This window comes from Epinephelus fuscoguttatus, linkage group LG15 (genome assembly GCF_011397635.1).
Source record: "Epinephelus fuscoguttatus linkage group LG15, E.fuscoguttatus.final_Chr_v1".
NCBI classification, from domain to species: domain Eukaryota; kingdom Metazoa; phylum Chordata; class Actinopteri; order Perciformes; family Serranidae; genus Epinephelus; species Epinephelus fuscoguttatus.
In genome coordinates, this window is record NC_064766.1 from 15565918 (window position 1) to 15584705 (window position 18788).

Consider the following 18788-nt stretch of genomic DNA (forward strand, 5'->3'; position numbering starts at 1 on the left):
AAAGGTCATAGTATACCAAAAAATGTCTTTAAAAAAAGTCATAGTATAGTATGCCAAAAAATGTCTTCAAAAAAGTGTCTTTAAAAAAAGTCATTGTATAGTTTGCCAAAAAAATTCTGTTTAAAAAAAGTCATAGTATAGTATGCCAAAAACTGTCTTTAAAAAGTCATAGTATACTATGCCAAAAAATGTCTTTAAAAAAGTCATAGTATAGTATGCCAAAAAGTCTTTAAAAAAGTCATAGTATAGTATGCAAAAAAATTCTTTCAAAAGGTCATAGTATACCAAAAATGTCTTTAAAAAAGTCATAGTATAGTATGCCAAAAACTGTCTTTAAAAAGTCATAGTATACTATGCCAAAAAATGTCTTTAAAAAAGTCATAGTATAGTATACCAAAAAGTCTTTAAAAAAGTCATAGTATAGTATGCAAAAAAATTCTTTCAAAAGGTCATAGTATACCAAAAAATGTCTTTAAAAAAGTGTCTTTAAAAAAAGTCATTGTATAGTTTGCCAAAAAAATTCTGTTTAAAAAAAGTCATAGTATAGTATGCCAAAAAGTGTCTTCAAAAAAGTCTTTAAAAAAAGTCATAGTATAGTATGCCAAAAAGTGTCTTCAAAAAAGTCTTTAAAAAAAGTCATAGTATAGTTTGCCAAAAAAAATTCTGTTTAAAAGAAGTCATAGTATAGTATGCCAAAAAATGTCTTCAAAAAAGTGTCTTTAAAAAAAGTCATAGTATAGTTTGCCAAAAAAAAATCTGTTTAAAAAAAAGTCATAGTATAGTATGCCAAAAAATGTCTTCAAAAAAGTGTCTTTAAAAAAAGTCATAGTATAGTTTGCCAAAAAAATTCTGTTTAAAAAAAAGTCATAGTATAGTATGCCAAAAAATGTCTTCAAAAAAGTGTCTTTAAGAAAGTCATAGTATAGTATTCTCTGTCTGTCGTCAACAGGCCTTTGCAGGGAGATTGCTCACATGGTCTAACTCCCTACTCCACTACTTACCCCAGTGACAATCATTTTCCCTTTGTCTCCCCTGGCTTTTGTTTGGTTATATTCTTCTGTTTGTCACACCATACAGCATCCCTGCAGCCCATTTTTCCACTCATTCATCCCCTGCAGACACAGAGTCAAACACTTCACCCAAGAATTGACCAAAACACAAAGTGGGTAGATTATTGTCTACTGAGGGCTGTGAAAGATACAAAAGTTGTACTCCCCAAAGTTCAGGCAAAAGAAGGCTTTGTTTCTTGGATGAATTTGAGATAAGACAGGCTTTGTTCACCCTTTATGACATATTCTGGATTATTCCGTATGGAAATGCAGACTTCTGAAGATCAGCCTCATGAACTGGAACGCAGCTTATCTAAAAGAGGTGCACTTACATGAGGGATAATATTGCCCACTTGTGAAGCCAAAGGCAGGCCTCATTTTACTTGAGTGATTTCTCTGCCAAAATAGTTTTTATGCCTCTGCGCAGGCCATAGCTGTGACCAGAGGCATCATGTTTTTTCAGGACGTCCATCCGTCTGTCCATATATACAGACATACAGACATACAGACATACGTTTGTATGCTCAATTCTCATGAATGCAGTATCTCAAGAACACCTCAAGGGAATTTCTTCAAATGTGGCACAAACTTTAACTTTGACTCAATGATTGACTGGTTAGAATTTAGTTGTCGAAGATAAAAGGTCAAGGTCAAGGTCAAGGTCACTGTGACCTCACAGAACATGTTTTTGGCCGTAACTCAAGAATTCATGTGTTAATTGTGACTAAATTTCACACAAATGTCTAACAGGATAAAATAATGAAGTGTTGACATTCTATATCCAAAAAGTCAAAGGTTAACTTCACTGTGACATCATCATGTTCTGCAACAAAACACTTTTTTGGCCATTACTCCATGTCGTATCTCGGGGACAGAGAGGAACACATTTGGTCAGATACCGAATTGGTGACACTCGTCTTGGTTGTCCACCTCGAAACTGTGCTGATTGTTTAGATCTTCTGTGCTGCCGTGGGAAAGATGTGTCTGAAGCATCTATGTTTTAACAGATATGGCTAAAATCTTAATTGATACCTAATGACATTAGCTGTTAATATTTAATGTTTGAAAAATACTTAGAAACAGAGAAACAAGTATTTTTTTTCTCAGCTCATCGAGGAGCATGTAATCTCTTATTATTGGAGGTGGAGTACATGCTTTCTACTGGGTAGCAGTGATAACCATAATTAAGTTTCTCTAAATATTGTCATTATTAGTGGAGACTTTGCAGGTGACATTGAAATGAAACAAGTAAAGTTGCAGTAATCAAGTAATTAACTGCAAATGAATGCAGTGAGAACTCTGCCACGACAGAATAACACACACAGAGACACCAACTTGGAAACAAAATGTATCCACCTCAAATAATGAAATGCAGGATAAAAGCATCCAGGTTAGGCCGGCTGCTAGCTGCCATGGCGACAGAATATTTGGCAAAAATAAAAAAAGGGATTTTTTTTTTTAGCAGCGTCCACTTTCGATAAATCTCAGAACAAACAATTGTTTCCCTCTATATTCACTCAGCATTTACGACCCCATGATGCTGGTCCAGTGCAGCAGAAATGCAAAGAATTATGGGATACATAGCCAGTTCTGACTGTCTGGCTCCTATAGCAACTAACTCATCCAGCCTCTCATTAGCAGAGTTTAATGGTTTAAAATTACAGCTCACGTCTCATCCGTCTCAGCCAACGCTTTAATTGGGGGATTTTATTGGACAAGGAACAAATCTTATTAGATTTCTCAATAAAAAAGAACGAACTGTAAAATGCTCAGTATATCTTTGTTCCTGGCTCTGATTGATTAAATAATTAATTTTTTATTTTGGGTTTAGGCACCACTTAAATCTTGATGGTAATGAGGAGGGAATGCCGGTTCATTTTCTCGAACAAATGGTTGGCTTAGGCTGACACTTGGCAATCCTTTTAGTTGTCACAACGAGTGAAGTCTGTAGAATTTACTGGATGTGATCCAACCGAAAATACAAAAAACATGTTTCTCTAATGTCATGTCAAATATATTTTAAGGGCATGAGGGGTAGACGTTTATGAAGCCAAAGCCTGAATAAATAACCAATACATCCAAACATCCTGGTACAATGGGAGTATTTTTAGATGCCCTCCTCTTTTCTTCTTACTTTTTTTCTAGTAACTTCTTGGAATTGTTTTCTGTTGTTACTGCAACTCAGTGTTGCCCTTTCCGTTTTTTCGAAAAATACATTTTAAAAATGTCAACTCACAAAGGAATCATTGTTCTTAATGACTTCTTACAGACTACTTAATCACTTCCAACCTTTAATTTTTTTAATTTGGTGGCCCTGTGTATAAGCCTGCATTACTTTTGAAAGTGCTGGAGCACAGTGGAGTGAAAGTGTCTTTCCGCCAGTTATTATTTTTTCGGCAGATTTTGTGCCCTTTCATTTATAGTCAATATGTACAGAGAGACTACAATAGGACATGGATCAGATTTTTATGACATTGTATTATTTAACGTATGGATCTTAGACCGATGAACGAGTACAGTTTCAAAAGTTTCACCAAATCCAAGTCTGTTGTGTAGGGCATCTGGACAAATAAAGAAAAGTTCATAGTCTTGCCATATTAACCAGTCAATGTCTTTTTAAAAACAGTAGAGGAGGCTTGGCTTTACCCAAAATCTTCAAAAGCACATGATTTTAAGTCTCTGATATATAGAAAAACAAACAGTATAAGCATCTGTATTTGAAAGAGACAAAAAATGAGACAGCGCCGGGCTTCATAGTCTTGTTTATTCTCTTGTATACAAAATGATTCTCTTGATAGCTGGATTAATTTGTTTTTGCTTCAAGATAATATTAAAAAGTCAATGCAGTCCAAAATATGGTACGGTGATTAATATATGTGGATAAATTAGATTAGATTAAATTTTATTGTCATTGCACAGAGTACAGGTACTGAGACGATGAATGCAGCTGCACATCTGATTAGCAGTGCAAAAAACAGTAAAGTGCTGAGTAATGGACAGAGTGTACAGTGAACAAATAGAATGTAATGAATGAATAAACAGAAAAAATATTAACAGTATATATGAATACATTCAGATACACACAGATGACCACAGTTCTGCAGGTATAGTGTAAAATATAAAGTTCAGGAATAATTACAGTAATACTAACAGGAGACATTATATACATACATACATATACATCTGTACATTGCAAACAGTGGCATAAATATGGATACTCCATAGGTCAGTGTATACAGCTTGGACAGTAGTAAAATGTGTGGGTATGCAAAAATGTCTAGTGCTTGACTAGGGCAGGAGAGAAGAATGTATTATCTTTGACAGACAGTTCAGGGTAAAGTGTGTGAGCTGTGCATCAGAAGGATTAACTGAAATAACATGAACAAAATTCAAGGATATCAACTGTTAAAGGAATAAAAAGCAAACCAAAGATACAGATTCACCAACAACTAAAGGTTAATACAGAGGTGAGCTGAATTTCTGAAAGCAGGGACGGCGAGCTTGCCTGTTACTATAGGTTTTGATTGAATGATTGATTGATTGATTATTTTTATAGTGCCCAACCCTCATGGGTTTATAAGACACCAAAAAAAGTACAGTTGCAGTGTACATTATTATTATTATTATTATTATTAATTTATTTATTTATTTTTCATTTCATACATAATTACAGCCCCTTTTACGGCTCAGACTTTAAACAGAATATTCTTCCTTCTCTCCCACGCTTTACAAATAAAATCTGCAACAAAAAAGATTCCCTTTCTAAAACACAACTCAAGTTTCTCATACTCGTCCAGCCAAAAGAAATCAGCATAAATAGAGGACATTTTAATAAAAAGTACATCCCTCAAGTCCTCATACACAAAACAGTAAAACAGAAAATGGACCTCACTCTCAATTTCACCGAGCTCACACACCTGACAAAGTCTGTCCTCCTCTGGAATGGCATTAAACCTGCCGGTCTCTAAAGCCAAGGGTAATGTTCCTGAATTTAACTGTGCACATAATGATCTTTGTCTTTTGTTTAAATTATACTTCACATACATTTCAACATCGTAACAGTTTTTTATGAGACAGTAAGTTTGTAATTTTGGTTTATACCATATATCGACAGACCACTTTTCCTTATACTTGAGAAACATATTATTCTTTAACTCCCGAATATTACAAAGTAACCTGTTATGAAAGATAAATGAAAAATCATTCAAATTAAATAAGGATTTCATCTCGTTAGCCCAGGGATGACCATGTAAAATGTCCCAGATAAAAATCTTTTTAGTGAGTCTCTGATCTGACATCCTTACAAGTCTATTTCACAGTCGAAGCATTTCACATTTATGTCTGATGTTTGGAGGTTCCCATCCCATATCTCCACAAATAGCTAAAACTGAAGTTAATTTATGCACTCCTAAAAAAGATTGAATAGCTCTATAGTGCACAGCATTGCAACTTGAGTATTCCCGGAAACCCCAAACACCCGAAGCATAATCAGACACAGGACAAACACATGAACTGTAGAGCTGTGCTTATCCAGTGTCATACCAAGATATTTATATTGATCAGTATATGACAGCACTATTGAACCAAGATTAAAAACAACTGGACTTCTAGACAGCGATTTTCACCTAAAGTGTACTATTTGTGTTTTGTCTTCATTAACCACCAGTCTCCATTTCCAGCACCATTCCACCACAATGTTCAGCATAAACTGCAGATCTTTTTCGTGTTTCGCCATTAAAACTACGTCATCCACATATAATAATATTCCTACAGTTTGATCTTCAACTTTAACTCCCAAATTACATGCTTTAATTCGAAGAGCTAAATCATTTACATAAATGGAGAACAATGTTGGAGACAAAACATCTCCCTGCTTCACACCAAATTTTTGAGGAAACCATCCAGTTGTATATTCATTAACCTGAACACAGGCAACAGGTGCTTGATAAAGAGACTTGATGGCATAATAAAACTTTCCATTAACACCAGAATTTAACAACCTATACTGAAGAAGTTCCCTATTAATCCAGTCGAAAGCCTTTTTAAAATCAATAAAGCAAACAAAAGTGGACTTATTCAACTTAATTCTTGCACGTATAATGGAAGTTACTGCATATACGATTGTCTAAATCCGTTTTGCTCATCTACAAGCAAACCTGTCCTCTCAAGATGGTCTACAAGTCTCTTATTTAAAAGTGAAGAGTACAATTTATAGACACAGCTAATGAGGCTTATTCCCCTGTAGCTGAGTGGCAGTTTGGGATCATTTTTTGAAGATTTTGGAATAGGTTTAATAACAGTCTTGTGCCACTGTGTTGGAATAATGCCACTGTCAAAACAGGACTGAAATAACTCATATAACACATCAAACAATCTCGGCGACTTTAACATTTCATTCGAAATTTCATCAATTCCAGAGGCTTTTTTCCGCTTGCATTTCTCCACAACATTTTTTACCTCTTCAACAGAGAAATTTGCATTCAAAAATGAGTTACAATTATTTACATCAACTCTCATTTCAGTTTCCATAACGTCATTTATACTAGTTACTTCACTCAAAAAAGTATCATCAAAAGAACTTTTGCAACCACAAAATAGATCTGTGAAGTCTTTTTCCCACTTTTGTAATACTACTCCTAAAACAGAACTATATTCACCATTCTCGAGTTTTTAGAAGGTATTTCCCTAGACTTTCTGGGACCCAATCTATTGATTTCATTCCAGAACTTTTGGGGATTATGGGTTTGTAAATAATCAATATGCTGACTGGTATGCAGGTATGGTGTGCAGACTGCTGTCAAAGAGAGAACATACATGTAACTGTGAATGGCATTCGTGCCTGCCCGAGCTGTGAAAAGGCTCCATTTTTAGAACTCCTTGTTCGTGCTCAGATGTTGTTTCTTTATTTGGCTTTTTCATACAGTGCTGAGCTGCAGGTGGCATTTAAAAGTTATTAAAATGGGTAATATTTGGTTGCGTAATCCATGCAAAGACAAACAAATGAATGCAAATAAGTCCCCTGCCCTCTCCCACCACGGAATGCAAACACACTGTGGTGTCACATGAAACTCCAGTCACTCATTAAAGTGTTTTTAAATGTCAGCCATCTCTCCTCTCTCACTGCCACTGCAGGGAGCCTCAGCACCACTCCGTCCCTTACCACTACTACGAGCCACGTGGTCCAGATGAGTGTGCTATGTACATCTCTCATGAGCGTGGGCGGCGGGGAAGCCATCACCGCTTCATCACAGAAAAGCGGGTCTTCGCTAACTGGGCACGGACTTTTGACATCCACTTCTACCAGCCGGACTGGAGCCCCCCACCTCTCCCAGCCAACCAGACCCTGGAAGGGACGGTCACAGCGGCGCCCCTGGTACCCCAGAAGACGTGACCTGTGTTGGGAAGGAGAACAGGCCTTAGAGATGTATCTAAGAAAGACTGAGAATGGGGAACGTTTGCATTGAGGGCTGCTGGACCCTAAAAAGAAAGGGTAAACATGAAGTAGGTGAGGAAAATTATTATCCCAGATGAGGACCGATACTTGTTGATCCTGCTGGACATTTGTTCTGAGCATTTCTCCAGCTCCACCACTGCATCTCCAGCAGTGTGTTCTGTTTACCAGTTCAAAGTTGTACATGTTTTGTACAACTCTGTAAAGTGAGTTTATAAAGGAGGCAACACAATTACATACTCCACTTTCAGTGCATGCATGCAGTGTCTTACTGTGGATCCTCCTTGTCTTTTGTATGTGTGTATGAGTGTGTATGTGCTGGATGTTTACCTGAGGGATCACAGAGGATACAAGCTTGAGGTTGGGCTCTCCACAAAGCCTCCATTGGGTGAAGGATCTACGCAGGATTCACTGCTTACAGTTCACTGAAAGAAAAATACCATCACAATGCCTGAAATCTAATAATGTAGTGCTGGCAACAGTGCAAGCTGAATACTAATAATAGTGTAGGAAAATTTGGCTATTTGAAGTGTGAATCACTGTTCAGAGTCATATTCTTCTGCAGTTTTTCAAAATTGAGGAGGTCAAGTAGGATGAGATTCTCTAGACTCCTGTGTCGTGTAACAAAGGCTCAGACACGTTTAAAAGCAGGAATGAATCACTACCCCGACTTTCATTTTTACTGCCTTTCAGATGTGAGTGCATTGTAAGCTCACTAAAGTGTCACCCAAGTCAAACTTTGCAATGCAGCAACTTCCTGGCTGAGTGACAAGTGTGTAACATTAACCGGGAGGCTATGTCATGTGTGTGCACCTCCTCTGTCCCGCCCATACGTGTATCATAAAGCTTTGTCGGCTCCTGTCACCACTTAATAGCGCAATTTATATAGCTACAAGCTGGATTTCCATGTAAATGCACAGCCATGTCACACAAGACAAGTGGAAGATTAAAATCGAGAGCAGGGCTGCAGCAGCGCCATCCATCCTACTATACAGTATTCATCTGCTGCCTCTTCCGTGAGCCTGAATAGCCTCGCAGGAGAATTACACCGTTTTTTGTTAAACTGATGAGTATGTGATCTGTCAGTCCTCTCCTCTCTCCCTCTCAATTGTGTTTTATGTGCACTCTCCTCTCATCTGATGGAGTATATGCTGCTTGTAGACTGCCCCTTCCTCTTTGAGATCTCCTATTTTCCCCCTCTTCTCTCCTCCATGAATAAGAATCAGGTGTCGGTCTGAAGAAAGTGATGAGACATGTGGTTATCTTAATGACACATCCTGGTGCTAAGTCCCTATTGATTTTGCCCTCATCTCTGTAATGTGAGTAATGAGAGGAGGGATGCTGAGGGTCAGATACATAGGTGCTCACACCATGAGGACATGTTTCACATTGCGTTTCCTCGGTGGAGACGAGGACGCGATTACTTTTCATACATCACACACAGCTGCAGGAGGGGTGCTACTGTACTGAGAGTCCTGCTGCTGAATAGCCAGAGATATGTTTGTTTTCTATAAACTCATCTGCAAATGGCTGTGACCAACGGTCTGTATGAGCAAAATGATAAGCACTTGAATATTTCTGGGGTTTGCCTAATTAACTGAGTCTCAGTTTGTCGTTTGGGGCTGCAACTAACTGCTGTTTTCATTTCAGATTAATTGTTTAGTCTATAAAATGTCAGAAAATAGTGAAAAATGCCAATCACAAGTTCCCAGAGCCCAAGGTGACATTTTCAGATTGCTTGTTTTGTAAAAACAACACTCTAAAACCCAAAGATACTCAATTGGCAGTGATATAAAAGAAAGCAGTAAAACCTCACATCTGACAAGGTGAAAACAGTGGAATATTTGGAATCTTTGCTTCGTGAATAACTTAAAGGACTAGTTTGAAATTTTGGGGGATGTGACTATTTCCATTCTTGCAGAGAGTTATATGAAAGGATTGATTCATCTCTTGTGAATACAGATTCAGCAGCCACTTAGTGTAGCTTAGCTTAACATAAAGGGGAACTCAAGTCCCGCCACATAACCTCCCCATAAAACATAAAATTGTGTTTTTTACATTATAGATAAAAAGATATAATACATACATAAAAATCAGTAAGCTATAGAGGTGGTTGAAGCAGGTGCAACCAGCAGTTTCCTCTCTCTATTCTAAGTTAAGCTAACTGGCTGCTTATTCCATAAACATTTACTGTAAAGTCAATCTGAACATCTAACTCTCAACAAGACAGCACATTTCTCATAATATCCAGCTATTCCTTTGAAACAATTGTTGCCTATTCATTTTCTGTTGATGGAATGATTGACTAATCATTTCAGCACTGATGTTGTTAATCTGTTTTTCTTTCACATGATAGAAATGTATCATTCCACTCAATAAAATACTTTATCAATAAACCTGCATTCAGCAGTGTCTATATGTAACAATAACAACATGGTAAAAATGTGAGCGCAAACATTTGAATGTAACATCTGTATGTATGTGTCGTAGCCTCGCAGATATGAAGATGAAACATGGAGGTTTCATGGCGGATGAGAGGCCAGTGACTCACCTTCACCCTCCACTGAAGGCAGCTGCCATTTTTACTTTTCAATCTCTCTCTTCCTGTCTGGTTGTGACATCAGGCTGTGTCACACTGAAATAATAATGAAAGACAGGCAGCGTTACAAGGCCATTACTCCCTGGAGCTACAAATAGATCCCTGACTGTCTTCATGACGGAGCATTGGAGCATTTTTGAAAAATGAAAATAGCATTGCCGTGTAAACTGAGGGTAAAGCAGACAGATCTAGGTAACATTGTGAGATGATGAAGGGAAAACAAGTATTCAGCAGCGGATCTTAAATAGTAATTATTAGACAGCTGGGCCAGATCAGTTAAATGTACTTGATATGAATGAAAGTGTATCAAAAAACTATGAACAGGGCTGAAAAATTACAGAGTGCTTTTTCTCTTCATCCTCTTCAAACATATACAAAAATACTAACAACTATTTTTTTCATTATCAATCTGTTTTTGTTTTTTTTGTTTTTTTACTTGAGCGTTAAACTGGCCTATACACAGGATTGTGCAGGGCTAGCCAAATTAAATTTAAGACTTTATGAGACATGTTTAATACTGCACAGAATGTCATTTATTATCTGTTTTACAGTCCTGCCAGCTATAAGTACAAGTGTAATGAAAACACTTTTTAACATGTAAGCAGTATTTAACAATAATTTCTAATGACATGATTTATGAAATCAGTGCTGCCTGGCCTCAATAAGTGGCAAAAAATAAAGGGCTAGATTAATCAATAAAAAACCTTATAATTTAGAATTGTATTTATCCTGAGGGAAATTGCTCTAAATTGCTGTTATTAAAGTTAGTTTGAGTCTTTGGTAAAAATCAAGATTGTAGAGATGAGGTTCCTGGCTACTGTAGCTGGGAGCAGTGACAGTGATTGCTCGAGGTCTGATTAAAACTCCACAAAAAAGGATTTAAGAGCTTCCTGCGCACACAATCCACTGTCACAATAATCACATTTAGTTTACAGGTGTCAAACGTCAGACAGTAATCGCATACAGAAACATTTAGCAGCTAACATTACAGCCTACAGCAGGAGGAGACTTTTGTAAATTATGTCTAAGAGTTTTTTAATACCTTCTATCGCCTTTTGTGAAGAATGGTGCTTTTTAAGAATTCTAAAAGACTGGCAGATACCCTGAGAAAAAATAAGAAAATAGTGAAGTGCTGTTCCAAATTTCCCACAGCCCATCTACGAAGGCAATGTCCTTGCTGCAGCAACCACAGGTGTAATTCCAACCAATGGCCCTTTGCCGCATGTCATCCTTCTTTCTCCCCTGTTAGCTTAAACACTACATAATACACAATTCTTGTGTTTACATTAATGCCTATAAAAAAAATAAGGAGCTTGGGACCTAAGGGTAAAAGTTAATTCTTGACCTTTTAAGATAATAAAAAATAAATAAACTTACGGTCTACTTACCAGTTTCTTCTGGAGCTTACAACCTTGTCCACTTGAAAGTTCACAAGTTTGCTCAGTTGTCATGCATATGGCTGGGAGTATGAAGACCATGAGATGGGCCTGAAAGCAGAGGAATAACTAGTAAGCGCATAAGTTAAGATGTTTCAAAATTGGGAAATGTCACACAAAAGGTATACTGTATTGCCTTAAAAGTTATTGCCATGCACATCAAGGCATTAAACATATATTTTAAGTGACAAAACAACCTCACCTCAAGGTCCACTTACTACCTTTTTCTGGAGCTTTCAACCAGATCTCTCAGTCTTCAGCAGTAGATGGAGCATGCCCAGTTGTCGTGGAAATAATTGTCTCCTTGGAAACAGCAATTAATAAAGCAGTCTACTACAGTTACTGAAAAATGCTATCAATCTATTCACTTTGGGATTTAAACATACCAAACTGATTTTTATGCTTATAATGCACACAGTGTTTATTTTAGCAGTCCTTGAGTTGAATTATTTTTGCTTTAGTTTATACTCTGTGAAAAATTGCCTTTGCATAAATGAATGAAACATTCAAATAATGCAATCTGGAGAGGAAAAGAAAGCCGCTCATATTTATTACAGGACTGTCTGTCTGAGCAGTCATCATTAAAATGTGACACTCTCTCCATTCTTCTTCAGTTTTGTTTTCTTACACTAAGTTGAAGAGAAAGCCGTATATAAATAAAAAAAATTACAGTAAGCAAGCGCCACTGAGCATGATTTATGCCACAGCTATTGTGGCAGATGAGAATGAAAATCTGACTGCTAAAATTACTATCATCATTCCTTGGAATGATTGACATTACAAAGGCTCGCTGACAACCAAGCGGCTGGAAATCCTGAGTTTCCATGGAAATTGGACATCCTGTCACCATCTCCAAACAGCATGTGTGCGCTTGTGTCTGTTTGTGCGTAAATCATTAAATTTAGCAGGCTGCCACATGGGGCTAATGTCGATGTTGTTCCACTTCTAAAGACAACGAGCGTATGTGCGTGTGCGCTCACTGGTGAATACCGACGCTGTTTGCCGTTTGAACAACCTGTGTGACATATTCAGAGCATCCTGCCTGACTCTTCAGCCTGAAATCTCGCTGTCTCTTTGGAGATGGCTGCTCTAATATTGTCCTGTCACTGGCTTTTCTCCCCACCAAGTCAGGTGTGAAGGAAAACAGACACAGATCTTTATTAGCATAGGGAAACCATAGTGACAGAGGAGATGGGAGAGTACATCACCACAGTGAAAGGCTGAGTATATTCAATTCCATCTGCGAGCACTGAAGTAAGAACAAGAGGCACAGAAGAGATGGAGTCAATTTTGAAGTGGGTTTAAGAACAAACAAATCCATCTGAGATAGTTTGGCTTTAATTTTTATTGTATCTGCTGCCAGCCTGATTGCTGCTACACTGATTGTATACGGAGGCTTGGTTGGATCCAATGGCTGCTCTGCCTTTTGAAATAGCAGACTGGAACAGAAAGTAACTACATTATGAAAAGCCTCTCTGGATTGTTTGAAATGTTTCCAGTAAAGAAAACAACACAGCAGGTATGTAAGTCAACTCGAGTGCACAGATTTCAAGGATGTCTTTGTGGTATAAAATAAGCTTAGATTGAGCTCTGCCAGGCATACCTTCAAGGGTTTGTAACAGTAAAGGCAGATCGTGTGTTTTTATACAGTATTAGGGTCATTAAGGAAGGAAAACAAACAAACAAAAACAACAAATACATTTCTTTGATTCAGTATTTCATCTTTAATCAGGGTATCAAAATTCTCCCAACTGAGGAAGTAAAATGAGCTTGCTCTCTCTGAAAGGGGACCAGGAGGAATGAAATTACAGGAAATCAGAAACAGGAAGGAAAAAGGAAGAGGAAATAAGCGTTGGATAAATAATGTATAAGAAAAGGTACTTGGCAGCTGACGCAGCAGCTGCTTTCCCATACATATGGTTTCATTTCCAACTCCATCTATTTTCCACTTCAGCCGCAAGGGAGAGTGGCAGCGGGCACCTGATGGGCGGGTCCTTGCGCCAAGGAGCAAAGATAAACTACCGTAGGTTCAATCCATATGCTTTGAGCATCCGTCACTCCCCCAACAATGAGCCTAATGCAGAGTGGTTACACATGCAGAGAAAGGGAGAGGGGGGAAAAAGGAGGAAAACACGTCTCAGCATAGAGGAGATTCATTTGGGACAGCCAGCGGCTTACTAGGTTATCACTCACTTATCGCTGCTGTAGCGCGAGACGTGGAATGGCCAGGGAAATAGCTGTCCATCACCAAGAATACAATCAGCGGAGTACACGGCTGGGGAGCTAATGGATGTTTCCACAGGGAGGGCAATTTGGTGAATGGGAAAGTGGATGGGTCCATCATGCAAGATGGGATTATGCGCGATTGTTATCCTTCACAAGCGCGATATGACGGTCAAGGGGTGTAATGTATATGGACAAGGGAGACATTAAATGGTAATCTCTTCACAGCCCACTCACAGCCAATCAGCCTGCCCTCGTGCCACACTTTCCTTTTTCTGACCGAGCAGACATTCTGAGTAGTACTTAAACAAAAAGGCTGCTGAAATATGCAGAGAAGCGCGCTCTTGAAAATAAATTAAATTCTTATCTGCGGACTCGATTCAGTGCATTTTTAACCAGATCAATGCAATTATGGAATGGCTTGACAAAACACAACTTTTGACACAAAGAGAAATAAATATAAGTTGAAGTCCTTGTCAGAGAACTAATTAAAACAGTTAAAACAGTTGTGGTATACCCATGGTATACCCACACATTTGATGCATCACTTTCAAGTATTTGTCCCTTCAACTCTTGTCACACAAACAGCTTTACATTTCATCAGTGGAGAGCAATCATCCAAAAAAGGCACCATTTGCATCACACAGTTTTTGGCCAAGCAGTTTTCGTGCCATACATCTCTTTTCCATTTTCAGGAAAATAAGCCTGTCACAAACCACACCTTCCTTCTAATATCCCTTCAGTAAAAGCTGTCTGCAGATACCCAGTGGCATAAATGCTCAGGTCTCAGAAGATGTGTTTGAGGTGCTTCATGCCGTACGTCTTGAAAAACACCAGGAGGATTAGAGTCCACAGGCCCAGGATGAAGCCATCAGGAGGATGCCAGTCTTTCTGCTTTGGTTTCTGAGTGGAGGAGGGGGGTGAGGCAAGATAAGGTGAGGTGGGGATGATGGGGGAGGAAAGCAGAGAAAGGGGGAGATTGCAGGTTAGCAGTAGTGTGTATATTTCTCCTGTTGAGGCCACCGCTGATTGTTCTGTCATTCACACAGGCAGGCAGGCGCAGAATCACATATACACTTGCTTTATCTCTTCGCACACTTTATGTACACTATCTGCTGTCTCACACACACAAGGTTCACACAAAGCGCGGGTGGTAAAGCTCATCAGTACACCTCCCCTGTCTTGTGTTTGTCCCATTCACTGCCACATCATCACTTTGTGTATGATTATACTTTTAAATCTCCCCCGTATTAAACATGCATCTCACAAGGAGCACATTTATATGCTAATGCGGGCGACAATATTCTGTGGAGAGATGAGATTTAACCTCTAAAAAATCTTCCTAACTCCTCCGCTGGCGACAAAGCTATAGATAGGCTGCGAGGACGCACTTAAGAGATTTCTGTTATCCCTCGCTATACATGCTGCCATTATCCAGTCAAGAAATCACTAGTCAGAAAAGGCATCCCCCAAAGCCAAAACCCAGAGACTTGGAAAAGAGGATGAACACACAGCATGCACTCCAACTCTGCTTGAGTCACTAACTGTACAGCGTCAGGACGACATACAGCGCAGTAAAGCTGCTACACAAATACTTCGGAGATCCATGTCTATCACACTTGGCTGACTTGGCTATTACAGTACCTTGTGTACATTTACTCTTTCTGAAGTATCAACGTACACACACACACACACACACACACACACACAGCAGCAGGAGATGGAACCAGGCTGACAGAAGACTGACAGGCCCTGGAGGATTAGATGCTAGTGTGAAAGCTGAGGCCAGGGTCATTATTACCCACAAACTCAGTCCGACTGCAGCCTTGATATAACAATGTGAGCAGGGACGCTCAGAGTTAATATCCTTTGTTCAGCTTCAGCTCAAAATAACCTTTCTGTTTCATTCCTTTGAGGGTCATTCAGACTGATGATAATTCTTCTGTGATACAATGACATAGTGAAACCATTACCAAAAAAAAAAAAAAAAAAAAAATTGCTGACCTGTCCCCCATCTAATTTGTTAAAACTGTCTAATTGACCATACTGACCTGCACAACTTAAGTGGACATTAATATTGCTGCATATCCCTTTTCTGAGAGGTTGAGAACTGCTCAGTTGGTATTAATACAGTCGACAGTATGTGCGCATATGCAAAGAGACTGGCACATACTGTAGTGAGTTAAGTATGTGTAGTGTCTGAAATTACCACCCATTAAGCGTGCCATTAAAATGTGTCTTTGGCACCTAAAATCTCTACAAAACTGGCCGATAACACCTCAGTTATATTCACTTTCTCTAACTCTCCTCCTGCTGACCATCAGCCAATCAAATCAAAGCAAAACAATGGCTCTGGCCCTGTTTACACCTGGTTTTAACATACATCCTGGGTGATCTGATCACAAGTGAACAGCTTTAAGTAGAGGTGTGATCAATGCACCCAATGCATATTGAACTTTATACATAGACAAGACCACATTCAGAGTTGGTCTGGGCCACAAATTGCCACATTCTTTGAGCAGTATGTATGTTAATGTGTTCCGGGGCACATGAACGACCACCTGCTCAGATGATGTTCTTTGCAAAGTATGTATTCTTTTGCATGCAAAATTGCACTTGTTTAAGTGTGAAACAACAAGAAGAATTCATAACAATAAAAGATGAAGAAGAAGAAGAAGAAGAAGAAGAAGAACACAAAGACAAAGAATACGACAAAGAAGAAGAAACAACATCAGGCAAAATGGATTCTTGTGAATGAAGCAGCGCCATGTTTTGAAGCCAATTTCACATAGTGGGCAAACTGTGGAATTACAACTTCCCAGTCAGTCACTTGACATTCTTCACATAGGCTAACATTGTGAAATAGGCATCTGTAAATCAGCAGATCTATATTTTTTGAGGTGCACCAATTTCCCAGTATGAAGATTTAAACTGCCCTTAACCAAGTCATTATGTCCTAAAACTTCGTAAAATAGACGGACTTATTTTTTCTCCTGTCATTCATTACAGCATGTCTGAGACAGAGCAGTTAGAAGGCAGGGGATTAAACACTTGTGCACTTGTTCTATAGGTCCATGGATTTCGAAGATTTGGGTGATTCATACGAAACTGAACCTTTTTTGGCTTCATGCACCACTGAACAACTATCATAGGAATGAACGGGGCCCCACCTCCAATAGAATACACACAAAACACATTGCCTGCTGAAATCCAGGTGACAACGGCAATAGTCACAATATGTACCTTCTTTGAGAAAAAACTTAACTTGTATTAAAAAAATGCATTTGGCCTTTGCAAACAGAAATATTCACGTTTATTTTTCCACAGAATGAGGCATTATGATTGATGATAATGAGTGACCAGTCGAGACACATGTGGAGATGCTTTCTAATACCAGGTGTTAACAGGCCCTCTGTCGCAAACGGGCTTCTCAGTGGCTGACTCTCATGCTCCTTCTACAAAGCAGCATTATTCCAGCTTGTGGAGAGGGGATGACGATGAACTTGACCCACTGCATAATGCAGTGAATCTTAAAATAACACACTGCACCCAATTCTATTCATGAAATAGCATTTAGAACAGGCATGACTACATGTTTCTTAGAGTAATGAATATTAAATACTTTGGCTGGTGAAAATTATTGGAATTTCTTATTAGTTTAGTAGTTCTTGGTAAGTGAGGCGAAAAGTTAATTTCAGGAACTCTGTGTGGCTGTGTACTCACGCCTCTGTGTGCAGGGCATGGTCCTCTCAAGGCTGTCTTTCCAATGCAAACTCCAGGTTTACGTAACAACGCTGCCAATTTCTAACGTAGAAAGACTGGAGACAGCAGTAAAATTGGATTACGTCTGACTCCAAATTTATTTAACAGCTCAATCAAGTCAAATCAATAGAGCTCCACTGCCATCCAGAATGCTAAAGCAGAGACAGCGAGGCATCTGAGCCCTGAGCTCCAGACTAGGCACAGTGTTGGACAATGTTAGGGCTGCTGGTCTAAGGCAAAGCACTTCTGATTTAAAACCGCATTCACAGTGCAGATATTACCTAATATTTTCTGCTTATATTCTTTTTTTTATTGGCCAACAATGCCGGGCAATAACCATGTATGAAATGGAATCAGAGGAGGAAAAAAAAGGACTGAATTTATATTCAGGTTTATAGAGGAGCTGCAGAACATCAATCATGTTGTGAAATGGGCCAATCCTCCAGTCGGTCACAGGCACATTTCCTACATACACTATATCTACGGCAGATAGTGTCTGACAGAAACCAAGCTGCAGGTTATGTGGTAGAAAGAACTCACAGACAGACTGTCTGATGAAGCACTGAGACAATGAAAACTCAAACTATAAAGGGATGTTTTCAGCATCTGATTCAGTGGTGCTTTTGTTAAAGAAACTACAGCAACCATCTCAGACACAGACAGACACATCTTGGTCTTGTTTGTCTGACGTCAGAATAGCAGACATCAAAGTAGGTGTTTAGTCCAAAAATAACTTTGTTAAAAAGGCACTGAAAACCTATTTTCACAATCAACTTCTTACAATAAATGATGGGAGACAACATGGGCACAATACTGAAAACCTATTTTCACAATCAACTTCTCACAGTGAATGATAGGAGCCAACATGAACACAATACTTTCTAAGTTAAAACATTCTCCGTTATTTCACAAGAAAGACTTCAAATCTGATCAAACCACAGATTAGCAGGGTTGAGTGTTAATGAGAAATACCTAAAGACCAGGACTGTACCAGAATATTCAACACTTGTGACCAATGCATAAACTCAGTGGGTATTTTATGTCTTGTGCTTTCGCAGTTTTTTATCAACAGATTTATAAATACTTAACATTAATACTGATATTTTTTGTCAATACACCGCATCCACAATTATGACAAATATTTTATTTATGGTCTCTGCAGAAAAGCTGCCCTACACTCAACTAATGCAACAGCCTACATGGAGAAGGTTTACGCTCAGGGATGGCACAATATAAGATTTTATAGTGGCTTGTAAAAAGAAAAACAA

At 38.6% G+C, this 18788-nt stretch overlaps 2 protein-coding genes across 3 annotated transcripts in view; one reads left to right on the forward strand and one right to left on the reverse strand.

Annotated features, from left to right (window-relative positions):
* The window catches only part of st6galnac5a (ST6 (alpha-N-acetyl-neuraminyl-2,3-beta-galactosyl-1,3)-N-acetylgalactosaminide alpha-2,6-sialyltransferase 5a), a 68345-nt gene extending 58479 nt beyond the window's left edge, over nt 1-9866 (forward strand). For both annotated transcript variants that reach the window (XM_049599095.1, XM_049599096.1), the window contains exon 5: nt 7182-9866. In XM_049599095.1, the coding sequence (XP_049455052.1) occupies nt 7182-7440 (259 nt within the window). In that variant the 3' untranslated portion in view covers nt 7441-9866. The remainder of the gene's footprint in view (nt 1-7181) is intronic.
* Nucleotides 9867-12999: 3133 nt separating this feature from the next.
* pigk (phosphatidylinositol glycan anchor biosynthesis, class K) overlaps nt 13000-18788 on the reverse strand; it is a 39843-nt gene continuing 34054 nt past the window's right edge. The window contains exon 11 of the mRNA XM_049599253.1: nt 13000-14661. Coding sequence (XP_049455210.1) covers nt 14545-14661 — 117 coding nt within the window. The 3' untranslated portion in view covers nt 13000-14544. The remainder of the gene's footprint in view (nt 14662-18788) is intronic.